The sequence below is a fragment of the Brachyhypopomus gauderio genome, chromosome 14, assembly GCF_052324685.1.
Source record: "Brachyhypopomus gauderio isolate BG-103 chromosome 14, BGAUD_0.2, whole genome shotgun sequence".
Taxonomy (NCBI): domain Eukaryota; kingdom Metazoa; phylum Chordata; class Actinopteri; order Gymnotiformes; family Hypopomidae; genus Brachyhypopomus; species Brachyhypopomus gauderio.
The window spans coordinates 21,435,731-21,456,832 of NC_135224.1; the positions used below are offsets into that span (position 1 = coordinate 21,435,731).

General features: G+C 45.8%; 2 protein-coding genes across 4 annotated transcripts; both read left to right on the top strand.

Moving 5' to 3' along the window:
• Window positions 1-1,289: 1,289 nt before the first annotated feature.
• nos1apb (nitric oxide synthase 1 (neuronal) adaptor protein b) lies at window positions 1,290-11,456 on the top strand. 2 transcript variants are annotated; one of them, XM_076973697.1, is made up of 10 exons: window positions 1,290-1,703; window positions 1,869-1,940; window positions 4,029-4,121; window positions 4,226-4,284; window positions 5,005-5,113; window positions 5,773-5,851; window positions 6,852-6,958; window positions 8,587-8,760; window positions 9,003-9,168; window positions 9,557-11,456. In XM_076973697.1, the coding sequence occupies exons 1-10, from the start codon at window positions 1,599-1,601 to the stop codon at window positions 9,892-9,894; spliced, it is 1,302 nt and encodes a 433-aa protein (XP_076829812.1). In that variant the 5' UTR covers window positions 1,290-1,598; the 3' UTR covers window positions 9,895-11,456. The 2 variants fall into 2 exon arrangements, with proteins under 2 accessions (XP_076829812.1, XP_076829811.1); XM_076973696.1 differs by having other exon boundaries at window positions 9,554-11,452.
• Window positions 11,457-11,722: 266 nt separating this feature from the next.
• Window positions 11,723-20,837, top strand: ddr2b (discoidin domain receptor tyrosine kinase 2b). 2 transcript variants are annotated; one of them, XM_076973688.1, is made up of 17 exons: window positions 11,723-11,907; window positions 13,178-13,272; window positions 15,570-15,672; window positions 15,873-16,104; window positions 16,238-16,385; window positions 16,506-16,608; window positions 16,739-16,922; window positions 17,014-17,254; window positions 17,331-17,396; window positions 17,630-17,766; window positions 18,025-18,211; window positions 18,394-18,623; window positions 18,933-19,054; window positions 19,153-19,350; window positions 19,488-19,722; window positions 19,826-19,975; window positions 20,110-20,837. In XM_076973688.1, exons 2-17 carry the CDS (start codon window positions 13,203-13,205, stop codon window positions 20,254-20,256), a joined length of 2,553 nt encoding a protein of 850 aa, XP_076829803.1. In that variant the 5' UTR covers window positions 11,723-11,907; window positions 13,178-13,202; the 3' UTR covers window positions 20,257-20,837. The 2 variants fall into 2 exon arrangements, with proteins under 2 accessions (XP_076829803.1, XP_076829802.1); XM_076973687.1 differs by lacking the exon at window positions 11,723-11,907 and having other exon boundaries at window positions 11,940-13,272.
• Window positions 20,838-21,102: the final 265 nt, after the last annotated feature.

The window sequence follows — 21,102 nt, forward strand, 5'->3', positions numbered from 1 at the left end:
GCTGGCCTTCAGGGCAGAGTGGCAAAGAAAAAGCCATATCTGGCTAATAAAAGAAAAAGATTGATATGGGCAAAAGAACACAGACATTGGACAGAGGAAGATTGGAAGAAAGTGTTATGGACAGATGAATCAAAGTTTGAGGTGTTTGGATCACACAGACGAACATTTGTGAGACACAGAACAACTGAAAAGATGCTGGAAGAGTGCCTGACACCATCTGTCAAACATGGTGGAGGTAATGTGATGGTCTAATTGCTTTGGTGCTGGTAAAGTGGGAGATTTGAACATTTTGCAACACCATGCCATACCCTGTGGATTGGAGCCTTGATTGGAGCCAGTTTCATCCTGCAACAGGACAATGACCCAAAGCACTCCTCCAAACTATTTAGAGAAGAAGCAGGCAGCTGGTGTTTTATTGGTAATTGAGTGGCCAGCGCAGTCACCAGATCTCAACCCCATTGAGCTGTTGTGGGAGCAGCTTGACCGTATGGCACGAAAAAAGTGCCCATCAACCCAATCAAACTTGTGGGAGCGGCTTCTGGAAGCATGGGGTGAAATTTCTCCAGATTACCTCAGCAAATTAACAGCTAGAATGCCAAAGGTCTGCAATGCTGTAATTGCTGCTAAGGGAGCATTCTTTGACAAAAGCAAAGTTTAAAGTAGAAAATTATTTAAAAAAAAAAACATTATTTCTACCTTGTCAATGTCTGGACTATACTTCTATTCATTTTGCAACTCATTTGATAAATAAAAGTATGAGATTTCAGGGAAAACACAAAATTGTCTAGGTGACCCCAAACTTTTGAACGGTAGTGTATATATATATATATGTGCAAGGAACTGTAGTTAAAGAGAGGAAGTACATCGTAGTGAAGTAGCCTACATTAGGTTTCCAGTGGAACCAGGACGTATTGTTTCTAACGGAGATCCTTCATCATTTGTGCAATAAAGTGCTTAATTTAACATTAATCCATTATATGCTGACCATAGCTGATATAATTACTATGTGCACAATTTTTCTTCGTCTCCAACCTCAGATCGAGTGTATTTGGGATAGAAATCAACACAATACTTAAATCACTTATAGTAGTGTAACATAACGCTGTTTAATGTTTATAAGATCGTGATGTATATAATCATTATAATAATATATAATCATAATCTAAAAACATGATCTGTCCAGTGTTTCATTACAGTGTGGATGTGCCTTAATATCAATCATCGCTAGATGTCAGCTTTTCACCAAAAAGCGCCACGGCTTACGGTCAACCGTGAGGGCTCGCGCAAGCTTCCAAAAATCAGTGGTGGGTGCAGCCTGCGCCAACGGGAGCAACCGGGATTAACGGGCAAGCGCGCGCATCCTTCACGGCGATGCACGAGACATCTCACTCCATCCTGGAGGCAGCAGGCGCTCGTGTTTTGTTTTTCGTCGGTATGATATAAGCATTGTGGTTTTCACCTACGAATTGCCATAGTCGAATCATCCTTGATAATAATTTGATGGTAATCTTATACGTTCGTTGGACGAAAACACGCTCCGCTCGTCATGTATTTGCGTTGACGTTGCACTTATTCCACGTACCCAACCTACGTACAAAATGCCCGAGAAATCCAAGTATAATCTGGTGGATGACGCGCTGGACCCGAGGATCCTACCTGACCACGACGATATCTTTCAGTTCGGGATCACGTTCGAAGTGAAGGTGCGTCTGATGCCTGGTGAATGATGTCTGATGCTGGTGAATGGTGTCTGATGAAAGGATGAACAGCGTCTAAGAAACAGTGTCAGTCACCAGCTGGTTTCATGTCATGTAACCTGTTGCAGTGTTGCAGCTAACCGTTTCACTTTTGTGACTGTTTTAACTCAGTTTATAGGCAGTCTGGAGATTGTGAGACCCAAAAGCAGGGTGGAGATTCTGGCGGCGATGAGGCGCATACGCGTGAGTGGAAGTGGAATTTTTATAAAATAACACAATGTAACCTGTTAGATATTAGACTATTTAATAAATACATGTAGCTTAATTTCTGTACCAGTATCAATAATGTTCTGTTAATTCAGTTAATACTGAATCGTGGATGAAAGTTTATTAAAACTAAATAAATGTTGTGTTCATGTAGATGGTTTTGAAATTTGAGGAAAGTTTTTTTTTTTTTTTTTACTTTGGTATCATGTGGTGTTCGGATAGGGCAGTGTGTTATTTCTCTGTAATATCTGAACTATGAGCCCTCCCAACAAAATTCTGATAAAGACATCAGTCTGATTCTGAGATCCCGTGAGATCTAACAGAATGGCTTAATTCATGCCCAAACAGAGATAACATCACTAAGACAAAACAACAGGCCAATCCTAAATGGTGTTAAATGGTACCGTTGTGGGCTTCAGAAAAACTAATTTAATTTGAACTTGAGAAGATCTGTGAGTGGCTCTACCTGGAAGACAGAAATCACTTATCAACAGAATATGATAACTGTTTCTACCCCGGAAGCATGCACCCGCAAGGGTGAGGTAGTATGCCTTTATGAGTGCATGTAATGTGAGTAAAAAAATGTAATTGAATTTATGAAAATCAATTCAGTGTGATGGTGTGAAAAGCACTATCAGAATCACTATCAGAAAACAACTGTGCGTAGCCGAAGATTGTAGCCAGGAGTCCAGAAAGACATACGGACACATTAGTTTGTTTTGACCTTCCAGATTCGTGCTACTGGGCATGCACATGCATGCGCACACACACACACACACACACACACACACACACACACACACACACACACTGCACCATGTTTCATATGACCTATAGTCTGTAGCAACACGGAGGCATTTTTTATCTCACTAAAATTGGAATTGGTATTGTTTTGCTGAAATACTACCGCAATGTGTTGCATTGCAATAAATATGCAAGTTAAATTTATTTGACAACAATATTATTTGAAATACGTAGTTTTCTTAATGGGCCTTCCAATAATAAACAAACACTACTTCAAAAAAACAGCATATCCAGGAATTCTCCTAAATTTAACAGTGCACTTTGCATGCAGTCACAAGGAAACTGAAACGAGATTAAAAAAGGCTCCTGTTCTAAGTGCTGTTTCTGTAGTCTGTACCACATCGGACTATAATAGTACAAGCCACTGCTTTGGGTCTCGTTTGACCTCCAAACATCAGCTGAAGAACATTCACTTCTCAGCATCAGGTTTCTCCGCCTCTCCCAACGAGAAGAAGCAGGCTGCTCTGATTACATGTCAATCCAGCCATAATGTTCCTCGTACTCCGACCCTCATCGCCATGAGAGTTCTCCAGAACGCGTCCACGGACACCAGGTTTCCTTCCTGTGTCACTGCTCACCGAGGCGACGGACTCTGGACCCGCCCCGGTACCAATTATAGATTTACGACAACAGCATTGCAGCAGCAGTTTCACTGTGAGGGCGGCTAGCCTCTCGATTTCATAGGCAACATCCCAGGCTGATCCTGGAACAGCTGTTTGAGAAAGATGGAGAACATTACCATAAAGACATAGCCTGATAGTCATCTGAAAATATAGTGTTTGAGGTGTGTGTGTGTGTGTGTGTGTGTGGGGAGGGGGGGGGGGGCAGCTCCAGCTTCTGGTCTGTTGCCCTTCCTTCAGTCGGATTTGATAGCAGCGGGGGGGGGGGGGGGGGGGGGGGGGGGGGGATGTGGGGGGGGGGGGGTGTCGTTTGCCTGGTCTTGCTGACTGCTGGCCAAGGATGCCAGCACTAATCGAGGAAGATGAAGGAGGAAGATGAAAGAGGAAGATGAAAGTGACCCTGTGTTGCCGAGGCGCCCCTCAGCACAGGCCCGAGGACCCCTGCTTGTGTCTCGCACTTTGATTGGTCGAACGTGGCCAGACTGGCCACCATAGGCACTTCTGTGGTTTTATGGGTAAACAGGATTTTCGTTTGTTTCATTGATGTTTGTTTGTTTGGCAGAAGTAACTGCAGCTGGGTGTATCTGGACGATCACTGCGCGCTGTGAACGTAATGCACCTTTTTGTTTTGCCCTTTCAGTATGAATTTAAAGTTAAGAACATCAAGAAGACCAAAGTCAGCCTTGTTGTGTCGGTGGACGGGGTCAAGGTGGTGTTGCGGAAAAAGACAAAGGTCTGACCCTGGGCCTCCTCCCCCTCCGCATAAAAAAATAAAAGAGTGTTGTAAATTTCTGTACAAAAAAATTATAAAATTTTCATGCCTAATATCTATTGTAGAAAACTGCATACAGCTGGGATGAGAGTCAGTTAATGGTGGCCCAGGACCCCATTTACAGGTAATTTAAATATAAAATACTCTAATAATCCTAATGTATGTGATCACCACATAACTCGTTTTACTGTTGATTATGACATTATAATGTATAAACCTCAGCAGAAACGAGCCTCCATAATTCCGTCAGCAAGGGCTAACATTCAGATCAATTAGGATATTAATTAAAAATGACCCACATGGTCATATCCTCATTAAGTGCCTTGATGTGCTAATTGGTTGCACTGGAGGTGTTAAGAGGATTACGACTTGGAAAAAGATGTTCGATGTGCCAAATGAGAGTTGAATGATGAGCTAAGGTGGTGATTAGAATCTCACACAGTAATAACATTATTTAAATTTGATGAAAGGGCTATTACACATTCCATATTTTCAACACCATAAGCAAACACATCAGGCTTCAAAGACGCCACAACAATTAGCCTTAATCTTTATACATTATGTGTTAGTTGTATATTCATCATTAAAATTAGCATGTCTCATTTTCTGCTATTCACATGATTAACATGGTCAACGATTTTGATTTTGTTTGTTATTGAGCCTATTTTTAAATGCTGAAACCAAATATATTGTCAGAGTTCCTATATCACCTATATAATAAGTTTAACAAGAGCCTCATTAATGAATAAGTAATATATTGTTTATGTAAAAAAAACCAACAAATTGAGACTGAGCAGACTGAGTGCACATAAATCGATTTACAGAATTTTTGTCTCCTTTTCAGAATATTCTATGTTTCCCATGATTCTCATGACCTGAAGATATTCAGTTACATCGCAAAGGATAAGAAGAGTAATGTGTTTCGCTGCAATGTCTTCAAGTCCAAGAGAAAAGTAAGTTTCATATATATCTCCCAATCTGCAGTCAGAATGAGTAGTTAAGTGGTTAATTTGCAGACAGAGCAGACTTAGAGGGGGAGTCCTTGTTCAGGTGGTGTGGACGTAGACTAGCAGAAGTGAGTGACTTGGGCTGAATGTCAATGACTCAGGATGACTGAATGTCCTTTATTCTGACTACACCAAGCACTCAGCTGATTGAGGCTTCCATGAAGGAATATAGAGGGGAAAGAGAGAAGGATCAGTTATCGGTTATTTCATAAAGAGAAATGAAAGCAAAGTTAAAACTAAAAGGTGCTTGGTAATGTTAATGTGTTTCTACATTACTGGTTCGTTTGTTTAGGTGGTGCTGGGGGATGACTGTTATGTGCACTTTTAAAAAACATACACTCATTAAAATTTAGGTCAACTGAGTCATTTCAATAGAGCCATGTTTACCAGATAGTGACATCCAAAACAAACGGGCCTCCCAATTACAGTGTTGCGATGTTGTGGTTTGTAGGAGTCCTTCTGGTAATGGTAGGTGATTCGACACAGAAATGAACTAATCCATCACGATGACAGCACTCTCACCCCCCTCCTTCTCTCTCTCTCTCTCTCTCTCTCTCTCTCTCTCTCTCTCTCTCTCTCTCTCTCTCGTTCTGTCCCGACTCTAGAGCCAAGCTATGCGTATCGTGAGGACTGTGGGTCAGGCCTTTGAGATTTGCCACAAACAGAGCCTGGACTCTGCTGATGGTAAGAGCTTACTGTGATGGTCAGACCCGGTCACTCGACCCGGGGCTCAGGAGTTACCTCAGATGGTCCACGGTTCTACTCTGTCTAAGCTCCCAGCCTGCTTTACACAAGCCGTAATGAAGACCGAATACATGGTGAAAGTGTACTGTGAGCTGGGTTATAGCACAAATCACATCTGGGTTGTGGTTCCTGGGTTGCTGGTCTGATTCCCTTGTTCTAGACACAGTACCGGATTTTCATGACACTACACGACACCTGTCATAAACCTGCAGTCATAAGCCTGAAAAAAAATATGGAGATTCATAAGCACCTCTTAACAGTAAAGCACACATAACCATCAATATGCAGAATACGTCAATGGAGGAGATTTATGGAGGTCTCGCTGTTGCCACTGTTCTCCAAGGTTGAGATCTTAGCTTCCTGTTTAGAATACAGTGGTAGTGGGGGCGTGGCCAAGGATATTGCCAGTGAGTAATTAAAACAGGTCGTACCCATGCGTGCCTATAGCGGTCGCCTACATATATGCAAATTACTCTGCTTGTAGGTGTCTGAAACCAGAGACAGACTCCCTTTGAATATAGATTAAGACACAGACGACGCTGAAAGGCTGGACTGTTTTCTAGTTTGGTGTTTTTCACCCCCCCCCCCCTCACTTCTTTCTTAAATGATAAACAGCCCTGTGTTCCTCGCCCTCCTCGCGTGTCCTGTCTCCCTGTCCTAGAACAAGAGTTTTCTTGGTCTTTCAACAGCTTGGTCTTTTTAAACTTACTTAAACGTCCTTTTTATTTCTAGGTGTTACTTGACAGCTCCTGTGTCCTCTATGAGTGCTCGTTGGCTCGGTGTTAAATAGTCATTTCATCAGGTCCACACCGCCGCACCTCTGGTTCTGTTTCATCTTAGGACTACTTTTCGGTCCAGGAAACTGGCACGTACAATGTCATTATGGTAGAGGAGAAGTGCAGCTCTCCGTTTGAGACTTTTTTTTGGTTTGCACGGGCAGCGTGGCTGGTAAAGGACGAAGAGGAAGATGATGATGAAGAGGGTGAGACGACGCCGCCAGCACGCGGCGCTTCCGCAGACGACGCGGCCCGGGACAGAGAGCCCAAGGTACCGGACGTGCTCGAAAAAACCCGAAAACACGCCTCCCTCTTGGAGCTGTGTTGTGGTTTGTAATTAAAATCGATCGATCATAAAGCGGTGTTATTGTCGGTGAAGAGGCAGGGTCTGTGCTTTACAGTGTGAGTATTACGCCAGCTGGGTGATCTAGTGATGTCACAGCACGCAAATACATACAAAATGAATGAATTAATGATAAAAGATCGTTAATAAAAAGAACATGACTACAACTCCTACATGAAAACAAGCAGGATCTTAGAAGGCCGATTCAGTAAAGGCTGCATTGTTCAGGCGTGAAGATAGAGGCGTTCCTCCTCCGTGCCCTTGAAGCCTGATTTAATCTTCAGCAATGCTGGGTCATGGTGGCTGGAGTAATTTCGAGACATGTCAGGTTGGAGCACAAACTAGAAAACAAGACTTTATTGCGCTCTCGTATGGCTAGACAGACTCCCCCTGCTGGCGATCTGGTGTACTACATCTTTCAGCGTCTGCCACCTGTCTTAAACCAGACGGACCACACCGGCACTGCAGGCAGTATAACTTTCTTACTTGTTCAGTGTCAGGATTCTCATATTTGTCCGCTGGGCAACAGGTTAGCTGCACTACAGGAGTTCTCCCTTCCGTTCTCTTCATTACTGAGTCTGAACGTGTAGTAAATGCCTGCAGACTGAATAAGTGTGCGACATTCCCAGGTTATTTATAGGGCCCTCACTGTGCACCAGAATCTAGGGCAAACATTCAGGCCGCGCACAAAAGTTTAGAACACAGTCTCAGATAATAGCAAAATTATTTTGCTTTTTTTAATTTGGCCAAGGTTGGATTACAATTTGGATTATTTAAGCCACTATGTCCGAATATAATAAGTAAATGTGCGTGAGATTAAACAGTCCTGGGGTCATGCATAAGAGCACAATTTTCCTTCCAGAAATTCACGTACTGCATGCAGTAAACACACTGAGCCCCAAAGGCTGTGTGTTCGCATTAGTCAGAAAGGGCCATCCGGCTATAATAATCATATGCAACATCAGTTCTGCTTTTTAAAGACTGACTGGGCAAAAATAACGAAGCCAGATGCTGAGCAAATCAATCCCATGATGGAAAACACACATTTAAGCTACAAGAAATAACATTGTGGGAACTAATATGGAAATCCGTATTAAATAAGGGGACACGGTGTCATTGACGCAAAGCGACGAAATTTTCAGAATTTCAGGGCGAACAGCGCCCTCTCGTGGTGATCTATGTTATACGCGAGTGATTTTGTGAGTGAGTTACAAGGCAAGTCCCTGAGGCGCTTCACGTCTAATAAAACACTCAACAAAATTGCAGGAATGGCAGTAACTCCACAGTCCATGTTGCATGGTACAAGTTCTACCTAGCAGCTTATAAAAAGCACATTCTGTCTTTAGATACGGCTTCATATGCCACTGCTTGCAGCTTACAAGTAAACTTACATTATAATGTGTTTTGCTGCTTGCACTGAGGTTTGTAGGACACAGCTTTGATGACAGGCTTTCGTCTTGAAAATGTTATGTTAGTGTTGACTGGGAAAGGCAGATCCCAGCATGCCACGGACTTGTGGCACTGGGAGGACAGAACTCTGTGCCTTGTGTCTTCAGGTCTTTGGAGGTCCAGTGGTGGAGGCTGAGTCCTCTGAGCTGGTGTCCCCTGGGCTGGTGTCCCCTGGGCTGGCGTCCCCTCTGCCAGGGGCCTTTACCATGACCCTTCAGGTGCAGATGTTGCAGAGACAGCTCCATCAGCAGGAGGAGAAGAACCAGGCTGCTACAGCTCAGGTAGGCCACGTTTTTCTTTTTCTCTCATTTACACCCCCCCACTGGCTGCCCGTATTCGTTCATTTTACCCTCTCTCCCCGTTTGTCTTGTAATCGAGACTTCGGGTTTGCACCGATGTTCACGTTTCCATTTCATGTCTGTGGAGTGCGTGTAACTCTGCATTCGCTGAGGTAATTACGTCATTGCTGCCGCTGACGACGACCTTTCGGCACCGTCGCTGGCGTTTTTGTCGCCCCCTGCAGGCGGTGGCCCTGCAGCAGCAGTTCTCGGCGGAGGCCCGGGCCCGGTTGGAGGCGCAGACACGGGAGCAGCACCTCCTACGGCAGAACGAAGAGCTCCTGCACCGCATCTCCCTGCTGGTGGATCGCATCCAGGAGCTGGAGCTACGCACAACCTCCGCCTCCTCCAGTGAGCCCCGCCCCTTCTCTAGAACCTTCTCTCTCTTCATCGGGTTTTCCCATCTCTGTTTAGCCATCGCAGAGCCAAATATCAAGTTAAACACTGTCCTTACAGAACCGATCTCCATAAGAACAGCGTGGAACTTTAACCCGACCCTAATCGTGTATTCCAGTCATCTGTTATTCAAGTGTAGCCGCTATCGCTATCAAAGGGTCAAGAGGGAATTGACAGGCTGATAAAGACACAGGCAGGCAGCAGGCGGTGTGCTGAGACAACGCAGTTTACTGTTAAGGCTGAGGATGAAAATGAACTGTGCCTGTTATGCAGACCCAGCAGTGAGTGCCTTATCTCTGGCTGCTTTGGCTGACACGCAACGTGTCTCTCTGTCCTGCAGCAGGATCGCAGGACAGCCTTCTTGAGATCGCCCTGAGGGCCAGTGTCACGGGCGCGCCCAACCGCCCCTCGTCCGTGCAGGGCGGCGTCTTCCGAGAGCCCGACGTGTGCCGGCTGGACCCGTTCCGCTTCCTTCCAGGACCTCCGGTCAGGGAGAAGAAGCCAGACCAGGATCGGGACTCGGGCCAGGGTCTGGAGGACGAGAACCCTACGGAGGGTTCTCCACCCGAGGGTCTGTTCTACGGCGCTGTGGAGACGCTCCGATTCAGAGAGTCTGGGATCGCGTCTGGGTACGAGTCCAATACTGACGAGAGTGATGATCGGGACAGCTGGTGCCAGTAAGATCAGGGAAGTCCTATATGCACCAGAAAGACCGTGTGTTTGTCTGCCATCCTCAGTGTATTTGACTACAATTAAAAAAACATCCCCACAATGCAACAGTCACGCCAGAACTTGTTCTGACCGCGCTAACAGACTTGAGTTCACTTTAAGCCTTCATCATAAATGCTCCAACTGCTGTTAAAAGTCTGAATATGCTGAGCTTATCAAGTATGAGCACCCGCGCTAGCACTCATGGCTTATCCGGGCCTGTCCTAGCGCTGTGGGCCCGCCGACGCCCTTCTTACAGAATTCAGGATCCCCTGGGAACATTCGTGCAACTAAACTTGCGAGTGAGACGTTTGCATTTAACGGGCTTTCCGCAACATGCTTTCTGCGTCAGAAAAAGCGGCCCGTTTCCCCAGTGTGCTGAAATCCCCACTGCTGTAGTCATTCCCTCAAGAATCCAGGACCTTCTCACATACTCCATATTGACTTCATACTTAAACACTGTTTTAAACCTCCTGTCGCCATTGCAGTATTAATCCACAGGGCACTTCGAGGGATCTCAGTCCGGCAGCCATCGATAGCTGAGGATCATGGGAAGGCTCTAACCAGAACGAGGCGAGGTCGAAGGCGACTTCTCCATGCGCCGGATGGTTCCGCAGCTGAAAATCACACTTGTAGGAGAACCCTGGAACTGCACGGCAGGAGTTTCCCAGAGTGCTTTGCTCCAGCTGCACAGCTATAGTCTCTTCATAGCTCAAGTGTTCTGGTGTCCAGTTTGAGGGCGTACGCTTGTTTTCTTTCAGCGACGGTCCGGCTGTCCGCAAAATGAGCAGCAAGGCTCGTTTCTGTTTATTTTCGAAGGGAGAACAGGCATTAACTCGAGAGGCGCTCGCGTCTGTCTGAAAACACGATGCTCCAGAGTGTTTTTCTGTTGCTGCCTTGGACGTCAACCAGACTGGACGCAATACTACACTGCAGCTTGTGTCTTTTTTTGTCCCATCGGTGCTACGGCATGTGTGCGGTCTTCAGCCTGCAGAAAGATGCTACACTCACAAAACGATCTGTTAAGAATGACATCCAAAAACACCGTCAGGAGAGCGTGAAATGTACGGAATAACGTTTATTATCGCCAACGCGTAGGATGCTGCCGTTTGTTCTTTAACACGTTACAACTGGACGCGTTTTCCATCTAGTCATAACCCTGAAATGCTGAAACTGTGTTTTGGTGTAACGTTCGTGTTAGTGCGTCCTTAAACCATTTGCGGTGTTTGGTGTTTCCAGGTGTAGCAGCTGTCATCAGATTCAATCCTCAATCTGACCTGGACTACGGTCATCTGAGATAATTCAGTACTGCCATTCCTGCAATAAACGTATTTATTCAGACAGGGAATTTTTCTTTAAGGGACAGATTAGCATACATGTCTTGGCCAATATTACTGTGCTGTTCCCCACATCCAATGTCAGTGTAGGCCATTACGTCCCCATTACGTCTCTGTTCTCTGGCTATGGTGAGTTATTATAGAGCTGTTCTATCTATAGGCCGCTGCTAAATAAACGTGTCATTTTCACTAAACCGGTGCTGAATGGCTTTTCTTGTTTTCAGAGGAAGAGTCTTCCTTATTTGACAAAAAGTTGAAATGATTGATCATATCCTCGATGTAACTGGCCTTACAAAAGTATCTTAATCACAGAGGCGCGAGTGTCTAAGCAGGTATGTTGTGATTCGGCCAGTAAAAAAGAAAAGGTGTCAGTAAATTCTTCGCTCTGACCCATAATTGAGTCCTTATGGGTCTCAGGTCGACTCCTGGGCTGCTTGGCACTCCCCCAGAGTGGCGCCGGCTATAAACCTTCCTTCTCCCACCTTTCTGTTTATTTCTGCTCCGGTGAAAAAGGAGAGCTGTCTTCAGTTTGCTCTCTCTCCCCCTGCCTGAGTCCGAGCGCTCGTTGCTCTCGTCTGCCCGAGGGCTTAACGCTCGGCTGGGACTTGCTCTTCACAACTGCGTTCATGGAGGTCACGCCGTAAGTGTGGTGAGTTCCTTATGACGGATTCTGAGTATATCCGCATCCTTAATTGTCATGACGGTACTAAAAAGCTTGTTCTTGTATAGGGGAAATGATGGACTCTGCGCTGACTGAGTTACATCAGTCAAGATCTTACTGGTCTGGTTACTCTTGAAAAGGACAGTGTTTGTTTACTTATTTCTTATTCAAATTGGTGTGACAGGGCAGAATTTGGGAGCGTAAATAATTTGCATGACTGTAAAAGATGTGCATGTCTGTGCAGGGAGTGGGTTCTCATCTTTTTACATGTTTCTAACATATTTTTGATTATTTCTAAACAATAACATGATCACATTGCCACTTTTACAATTCTTTCAAAACTGCTTCCACAAATGACTTACACAGATAATAGTTTTAAAAGGGCCATTACATTAAATGGGGAGTAAGCCCAAATTATGAATTCTTATTTTAAAAAATGGGTTAATATTGAAGAGCATCTTGAGTGTGTGGTGTACAGGGGGCGTGTTCAGGACAGGAAGTGAACAGGGTGAAGGCCACAGTACCCGGGGGTGTTGCGGATGGGTGATTGTACCATCCTCATCTGTGATTTGCGGATTGCCAGCTCGGGATGCTGTTGTTTTGCAGTATTCCCCAATCAGTCAGTCAATCACAGGTTTAGGTGAAACCAAGGGTTGAACACAAGATGGTTGAGTTTGTGTGAGGTAGGTTGGTAGGTGATTAGGCTGGTGGCTGGTAAGGATGGAGGTTGGGTGGGTGGTTGGTTGATGTGTTGATAGGTTGGTGGGTGGTTCAGCATGTGTGGATATACCTGAGTTAGGTATGACTGTATAGGTGTGTCAGGGATAGGTGTGTGGATAGGCATGGGCAGTTAAGTTATACTGGTTATGTGTGTGGATGTGTTTGGTAAGGTGTGGTTGGGTAGGTGTGTATAGACAGGTGTGTAGTGTGTGTATGTGTGAATAGGTGTGTTTGGTTAAGGGTGTGTGGATATGAGGGTGTGGATGGATGTGAGTGCTTAGGTGTGTGGTTTGTTGTGTGTGGTTAAGTGTGTGTGGTAATGTCATGCATGTCGTTAGGTGTGTGTGGTTAAGTGTATGTTAAGTGTGTGCTAGGTGTTTGGTGAGGTGTGTGTTGTTAAGTGGTTGTGGTTAGGTGTGTGCAGTTAGGTGTGTGTGGTTAAGTGTGCGGTTAGGTTTGTGTGCGGTTAAGAATGGGTCATTAGGTGAATGAATTCCACTTGCCACTGTGTGACCTTGTTTGATGGATTTTGTCCCAGGTGTGGAGATTTACCCCAAGACAAAATGCCCCAGACCAGACTTCTCATCCTCTTGCCTTTCCTCCTGGGAACAGTGAGGTCACAGGTGAACCCAGGTGAGAGGAACTAGAACGGCCACATGGCCAGAGGGCTACACAATAGGTAGCAAATATTGAAGGATTTTAGTGGCTTTATTCATTCTTGAGTCAACAAATGTTAACTCCCTTTCCTTATTCCAAACCACTGCTTAATAATAATAATTATTATTAGTAATAAGTAATAGTTAAAAGATATAAGCACCTTTCAAAACACACAAGGACACTTTACAATTGAATAACAAAGAACGTGACACGATACAATGATACAAACAACGAAGAAAAAACATGAGAACATGAAAAGGAAAAGAACAATAGAATAAGCAGTAATAAAGCGGTCATAAAAAGACATTCCTTCAAATTTCCTCTTGAAATTAGAATGCAATGTGCATGTACAGAGATACAAGGGAATAAAGTTTCATCATTTTGGACCTACAACACTGCAAAAGCCCTTTCACCACACACATTTAGTCTGACGGAAGGTACAGGGGGTAAGTGAGTATCGGCCGACCTCACCACGACGAGGAGGAGTATTTTATATTGAATGCACTACTGAACTGGAAGCCGGTGAAGGTCTTTTAACTTTGAACTAACGTGTTCCTGAGATCTGGTGTGTGTGAGAACTCTTATGGTGGTCTGGGCATCTTCTTAGTCTGCTGGGAGGGAGTCCAGTTAAGACTGAGTTGTAGTAATCCAGTCTGGATGTAATGAAGGCATGTGTATATATTTCAGCTACTGAGTCAGGAAGAGAAGGATATAGCAGTATTAAAGAGCTTAAAAAAAAACACATTAGTGATATTGTTAATAGATTTTCGCACTCTTCAATGCATATGTCATCATGGTACATATGTTTACGTTGGGCAAAGCAAATTTGAACACTTGGAATACCTTACAAAACTCCATTTGACATACTCGAATCTGTTGCCAGTGCAATTTATTGAACTTTTCCTTTTTTTACACACTACTTTGAGAGCCAACATTTGAGAAGAACGCTACTTTCATGGGTCTGTGGACAAGTTAGGCAGACGTAGTCACATGATATGATTGGGCATCATTTGAAGGAAAAAAGAAACATGATTTCACACATTCACACTAATATCTTAGTATTTATTTAAGCATTTATGATACAACTGCCCGATCCTTTGGTTGAAATGTGCTACAAATCAAAGGTCCCTTTATAAATGAAAGTATTAAAATATTGACATGAACAATGATATCAAGTGTCATTAATCTTGTTACAGGCATTGTATAAGACTGGATAAAGAACCAGATTATGTTGCTGTGTGTATTTCTTCTCGATGGATAGGTGACGTAAACGTAATGTAAATGTCTTCAGTTAAGCCAATGGATTAAAAAGTGCTGTTGTAGATGTTCGTACGATGCTAATCAAACGTGTTCGTGTAATGACTACATCTTCACGGTCCTTCAACATGGCGTCCACAGAAGAATTTTGCTGACGAAAGCAGCAATTTGTCTGTGTACGTTTTGCAGTGGCCTGATGCTTTCGTGGTTTCTGAGCTCATAGCCCAGAACAGGCAGGTCATTCACAAACTGGCGGTGTGGAGAGGAGACAGCTCTGGGGGGTCTAGTGTCCGTTTAACCTGCCAAGGCCAACAAGACCAGAGGAGTGACAGAGTTCCTCATTCATTCACACTTGTGTTTATCCCGCTGCCTCTAGGAGATCATGGCTCTTCTACGTCCTCACCCATCTACAACTACATTGGACATTCTTACCAATAATAGAAAATTACGATGCTACGTCGGTATTAAGATTCACACGTCCAAACATGAAGGGGAACTTATTTTTGGCCATAAAACTCTCGGTTTCCTATGCAGCAGATTCAAGTCCAAGTGCACGGCCTCTCTCTTTGGCCGGCTGGCGTATAAAGGACCTCTGTCTCCATGTAAGGGCCCTGGGAAGGGTGTGGGTGGTATTCGGTATTTACTTTCAGGGTGTGGGTTCAAGAAGCTGAGGCCTGTCTGTTCACCATCATGCCCAAAACTCCTAGAAAGTCTCTACTACTCGCGACATTCTTTTTTCATAGCTCAAACAAACCCATCCATTCTATTTCAACTGCAGTCTTTGTGTGTTCTTAAACTGCGCATATATACATGCACATCTACACAAAAACCTGATTGGATTCAGACACTGCTGGACTCGATCCGGGGCTGCTGGTGCTGCCGTGAATCACGATCCTCTTGGTGACACGGCCACACGGCAGGACGCACACGGCAGGACGCACTGGCTCAGATTCTCTAGCTGAGAAACACGTGGGGAAAGTGTGTGTCACATCTCTGTGCCTCTTCGAATGTGGTAGGAGTGTGCAGGTACCCCCTGGGGATGACTGGAGGTAAGATTCAGGACGAGGACATTTCTGCCTCGAGTCAGTGGTCCGAGTCAACTGCAGCTAGATATGGCAGGTAACCCCCCCCACACACACACACACACACACACACATGCATACACACACATGCATACACTCTCAGCCATGTGTTACTATACTTGAGAGGTGTTACACCACTTGGGTTCACAAATCCGAAACAAGTACTAGTTCCTAGAACGTAATGGTGTCGCTCTTTGCTGGACTGTCCCCTCTTCTCCCTTCCTTCTCTAAATACAGGCTGGATTTCGACGACGGGGACGGGGCGTGGTGCCCGGACGTGGTGTCGGAGCCGCGCGGCCTGAAGGAGTTCTTGCAGGTCGACCTTCGCACGCTCCACTTCGTCACGCTGGCAGGGACGCAGGGGCGCCACGCCGACGGCGCCGGCAACGAGTTCGCCCAGCGCTACCGGATCAAGTACAGCCGCGACGGCAGCCGCTGGGTCTCCTGGCGTGACCGCCGGGGCAGCCAGGTAAGGCCGCAGGGAACGGGGACCGAGAAAAGCGTGCGACCTCCTTCGACGCCGCTCCGTCGTCGGTGCCGACTGTAAAACGTGCCCTCTCTTGTGACATGGGACCCTGTGCGCCACGTGTTCTCACACGCAGATCATCGAGGGGAACGAGAACCCCTACGACGTGGTGCTGAAGGACCTGGAGCCTCCGATCATAGCACGTTTCGTGCGTTTTGTGCCCGTGACGGACCACTCCATGACCGTGTGCATGAGGGTGGAGCTCTACGGGTGCGAATGGCTAGGTCAGACCACGTTTCCAGCCTTTGTTGTTGTCGCCGCGGTGCGGAGCGAGTCGTACGGCTCTGAAACGGTCGAGTGAGGAAATTGCAGCTTTGCCAGGTTGAATTTACCCTTCGCTACAGATGGCCTCGTGTCCTACAGCGCCCCCGTTGGTCAGGAGATGATCGTTCGTGGTTGGCACATCCACCTTAACGATACCACATACGATGGCGCCATGGGCTTCAGGTGAATCCTTTTGTTCATTTTCCTGACTATACTCTCGCCTCCAACCACACCCACACTTTCTCTGGAGCCTCTCCAGTCTCTCTGGACCGGGTCAGGGCCTGAAGGAGCCTGTTCTCTCCCTGTGACTCAGCATGACAGAAGGTCTTGGCCAGCTCACCGACGGCAGTTGGGGGCTGGATGACTTCACCCAGAGCTCCGTCTACGGCGTCTGGCCTGGCTACGACTACGTGGGCTGGAGCAACACCACCTTCCCCAGCAACGCGGTGGAGATGACGTTCGAGTTCGACCGCGTCAGAAACTTCACGTCGATGAAGGTCAGTCCCGTCTTCCTCCTCATCTCCAGCACGTGCCGTCTCGAGGGCACACGTGTGTACACGACGCTAAAACCTTCGCTTGTCGACCTAGGTGCACTGTAACAACATGTACACGTCAGGGGTGAGAATATTCCGGCAAGCCCACTGCTACTTCCGCTCGGGGGCGGACTGGGAGGAGAAAAGCGTGTCCTTCAAACCCAGAGCGGACATCATGAGTCCAAGTGCACGCTTCGTCTACGTGGCTCTCGGCCACCGCATGGCCCGTGCGATCAAGTGCCGATTTGAGTTCAGCGACACATGGATGATGATCAGCGAGATTGCTTTCCAGTCAGGTAACAGTTACCATGCCAACGGAAATCGTGTGGAGAGGTTACATGGTACCAAATGGTTATGTTGTCCAAATTGCAGACGCAGCGGTGTACAACACCTCTCTCGCTCCTCGTAACCACGGACACCCTACAAGCTTACACCCAGGTGAGCGGCCAATGACCGCAGGCGTCTCGATGTCCGGGGCGCTCGGCTTTCTGTCAGTATAAATCTCCCCTCCCGTGATAGTGGATATTGTGTAGGCAAACGACATTTGACCTAAGGGGCCTCTGTTGTTTATATAGAGCTACGATCATCCTGTGGTTATTTCGGCTGATAGTGAGGTATAATGTGAATAAATGAGAATGTTCTGTCATTGCTCTAACTGACTCCTCCCCCAGGAGGTAACCCCACCCACAAGACTGATGACAGCAACACGCGGATCCTCATTGGATGTTTGGTGGCCATCATCGCCATCCTATTGGCCATCATCATTATTATTCTCTGGCGACAAGTCTGGCAGAAGATGTTAGAAAAAGTGAGTGATATATAATTGTAACACTATTTTAAGATTAAATTCTAAGCACCGAAGAATTTAAGATGAATATTACGAGATACAAAATACCAGTTTGTAATATATAATTTTAACTTCAACAATTAAAGGTTAATAGATTACTTCATGTGTTCGTGTTGTGTTTTTTGTCAGGGACATCACGTTATGTCAGTGTACTGTGAATATGTTAAGAAGTGAGCTGTGAGTGCATAATTATTTATGGAAATGAAAAATCTGTTCCAGGCCTCCCGTCAGATGTTGGACGAGGAACTCACGGCACATCTCTCGGTTCACACGGAAGCCATATCTAACCGCCTCTCCTCCAGTGATGTCGAGTCAACATCTACGTATGAGAGGGTGTTCCCTCTGGATTACCAGGAGCCGTCTGGCCTACGGAAGTCACCAGAATTCCAGGCTACAGAAAATCTTGGTGAGGAGCATCTGGGTCACTCGTTCAATCTTATGTAACGTGTATCGCCGTGCTAAGGCAGCAGTAACGTCACAAGGTTATGCGTCTAAAATGATCTCGCACATTTATTTTGCCCAAATCAATCATTCAGAAGTGATGTTTTGAGGCACAGTTCAAGAAGTTTGTCATAAATTATTTGACAGTGGCAGCAGCAGAGGCTTCCTCCGAGCAGACTCTGCCTGACCTGCCGGACGCGGTCCCCCACTACGCGGAGGCGGACGTAGTGAAGGACCAGGAGGCGCCCGGCGCCCTCGGTTACCGCATCACTGCAGTCGGCGTGCCGCTGGCACCGGGCCGCGATGGAGCCCTGGAGGAATTCCCTCGAGAGAAGCTCACCTTCAGAGAGAAACTGGGAGAAGGGCAGTTTGGAGAGGTGGGTGCACATGTCTGGGGTTATACAGAGTCACAGCTACAAGACACAAAAGACTTCACAACTGATCTGATGGTGATGCTGTAATGGTTTGCATGTCGATTACACCAGACATACCATAACCATACTTGGGTAGACATAATAATAGATGTAATAGACATAATAATAGACATAATAATAGATGTAATAGACATAATAATAGACATAATAGACATAATAATAGATGTAATAGACATAATAATAGACATAATAGACATAATAATATATGTAATAGACTTTAACACTATATGCTTGATTCATTGTCTGCTTCAGGTTCATCTATGTGAGGTAAGAGGAATGCAGGATTTTATGAATGAAGTTGAGGGTGATCAGACTAATGAGCCCATCCTGGTAGCTGTAAAGACCCTTAGAGAAGACGCAAGCAAAAACACGAGGTGCGCACACACATCTCCAGGGTCCGTTCATTTTTTCACGTGGAAATTCGTTTACGTTTCGTTGTTCCGCGTTGACCTTTGTTTCGTTGTTTTTCCAGAAACGACTTTGTGAAGGAGATCAGGATCATGTCGAGGTTGAGGGACCCCAACATCGTCCGACTGCTGGCTGTGTGTCTGGAGAGCGACCCCCTGTGCATGATCACAGAGTACATGGAGAACGGAGACCTCAACCAGTTCCTCTCCCGCCATGAACTTCCAACTTCAGCTGGTGACCAGCTGCATGCGAACACCATCAGGTCTGTCGCTGTGCAGACAGCATCTTTTTCTGCAACCTGACTTTACTCTGACTGCACAAGCTAAACCATGAATTATCGGAACATTCGGGTCTTGCGCACAGCGCACAGAGCAGTTATGGGCTTGTTGTCTTCTACAGCTGCCACACCCTGATCCACATGGCCACGCAGATCGCCTCAGGCATGAAGTACCTCTCATCCCTCAACTTTGTGCACCGCGACCTCGCCACCCGCAACTGCCTGGTTGGGGCCAGCACCACGATCAAAATCGCAGACTTCGGAATGAGCAGAAACCTGTATCGCGGCGACTACTACCGCATCCAGGGCCGGGCCGTGCTCCCCATTCGCTGGATGTCCTGGGAGAGCGTCCTCCTGGTACTGGGGGAACTGGGGGAACTGGGGGAGAACAGGAACAGCCCGAGGTTTATGTGTTTACCGCTCGGGGCATTTCACCGTACTCTTTTCGTGTCTTCGTCAGGGCAAGTTCACAACGGCCAGTGACGTGTGGGCTTTTGGCGTGACCCTCTGGGAGATGCTCACACTCTGTAAGGAGCAGCCGTTCTCGACGCTCTCAGATGAGGAGGTGATCGAGAACACGGGCGAGTTTTTCCGGGATCAGAACAAGCAGGTCAGGCCCTCACGTGTGTGTTTACACTAAATGAAATCCTGTGTATGTTAAAAATATAAAAATAAATCTTTATGCCGTGCAATACCTTATTCTGACTGAGGGTGGCAGTGCTGAGCCGCATTGGTTTCCCGCAGGTCTATCTCCAGAAGCCTGCTTTCTGCCCTGATGCAGTCTACAGCCTCATGCGGACCTGCTGGATGAGGAACGCCAAGGAGAGGCCCACCTTTCAGCGGATCCACGGCACTCTGGTGGACTGCCAAGCCCAACTGCTTTCTGACTGACGGAACATACATCCGAAATGGACTCCACATGTACACGCCTCTTTCACAAGCATCCTGAATCATTTCGGTCCACATGCGTGCAGTACCGTAGTTGTTGTATTTTTATTAGTTACTAACACTCATTTACAGTAAATTAGTACGCAGTATTTGGTAAATTAGTGTCTGGCTGTCTGTGTGGCTTTGTTTTTGTAATTTTTTTATTTTAAATGTGAATACTTGATATTTCTTTTTTTATCACTGATAGCCTTTTGTTATACATACATATATATGTATGTATTTATGTATATGTATAACTGATTGTTTACACATATGGCATTATTAGCCTACATAAATAGTAAGAATAAAATAGTCAATTTTTCATTTGCATATTACTCTGCTGTTCTGTTTGAACACATTCTTGTCCAGCTATTGCGGTTATCTGCACAACTGACATATACCGAGTTATGAAAATGCAGAACAGGAAGTCTGACTGAACTGACATAAGAAGTCAGCATATATCTGCAGGGTCACTATTTAGCCAACAGTCTGTAAAATAACCACTTCTAATGCCAAATGTATGACAGTGTACTTTAAATACGGCGATTGCGAATAAAAAGTTACTCTTCGAAGCTCGTCTGATTTGTGTTTTGCAAGTACTTGCAACGGTTGGGGAATAACTATAAGACTACAAATAACTTGGCGTAAATGTAAGATTGTGATGATTTATTGCATACGTCTATGAACTTGATCGGGCCAATGTACATCCTCTTAAACCCTTAATCCTGTGTCAAGAGGAGGTGCCATTTAAAACAGATTAGGGTTTATGGTATCTTACTAACACGCAGAGTTACCTAGCAAGTAAAGCAA

What these genes read in the sequence shown, in the direction of transcription:
- nos1apb (XM_076973696.1), top strand. Translation starts at nt 1,599, where the DNA reads ATGCCCGAGAAATCCAAGTATAATCTGGTGGATGACGCGCTGGACCCG. An exon ending in GGATCACGTTCGAAGTGAAG is followed by an intron (nt 1,704 to 1,868) that starts GTGCGTCTGATG and finishes GTTTTAACTCAG; the next exon opens with TTTATAGGCAGTCTGGAGAT. An exon ending in GAGCCTGGACTCTGCTGATG is followed by an intron (nt 5,852 to 6,851) that starts GTAAGAGCTTAC and finishes TTGCACGGGCAG; the next exon opens with CGTGGCTGGTAAAGGACGAA.
- ddr2b (XM_076973687.1), top strand. Translation starts at nt 13,128, where the DNA reads ATGAATTCCACTTGCCACTGTGTGACCTTGTTTGATGGATTTTGTCCC. An exon ending in GTGACCGCCGGGGCAGCCAG is followed by an intron (nt 16,105 to 16,237) that starts GTAAGGCCGCAG and finishes TCTCACACGCAG; the next exon opens with ATCATCGAGGGGAACGAGAA. An exon ending in CGAGATTGCTTTCCAGTCAG is followed by an intron (nt 17,255 to 17,330) that starts GTAACAGTTACC and finishes TCCAAATTGCAG; the next exon opens with ACGCAGCGGTGTACAACACC.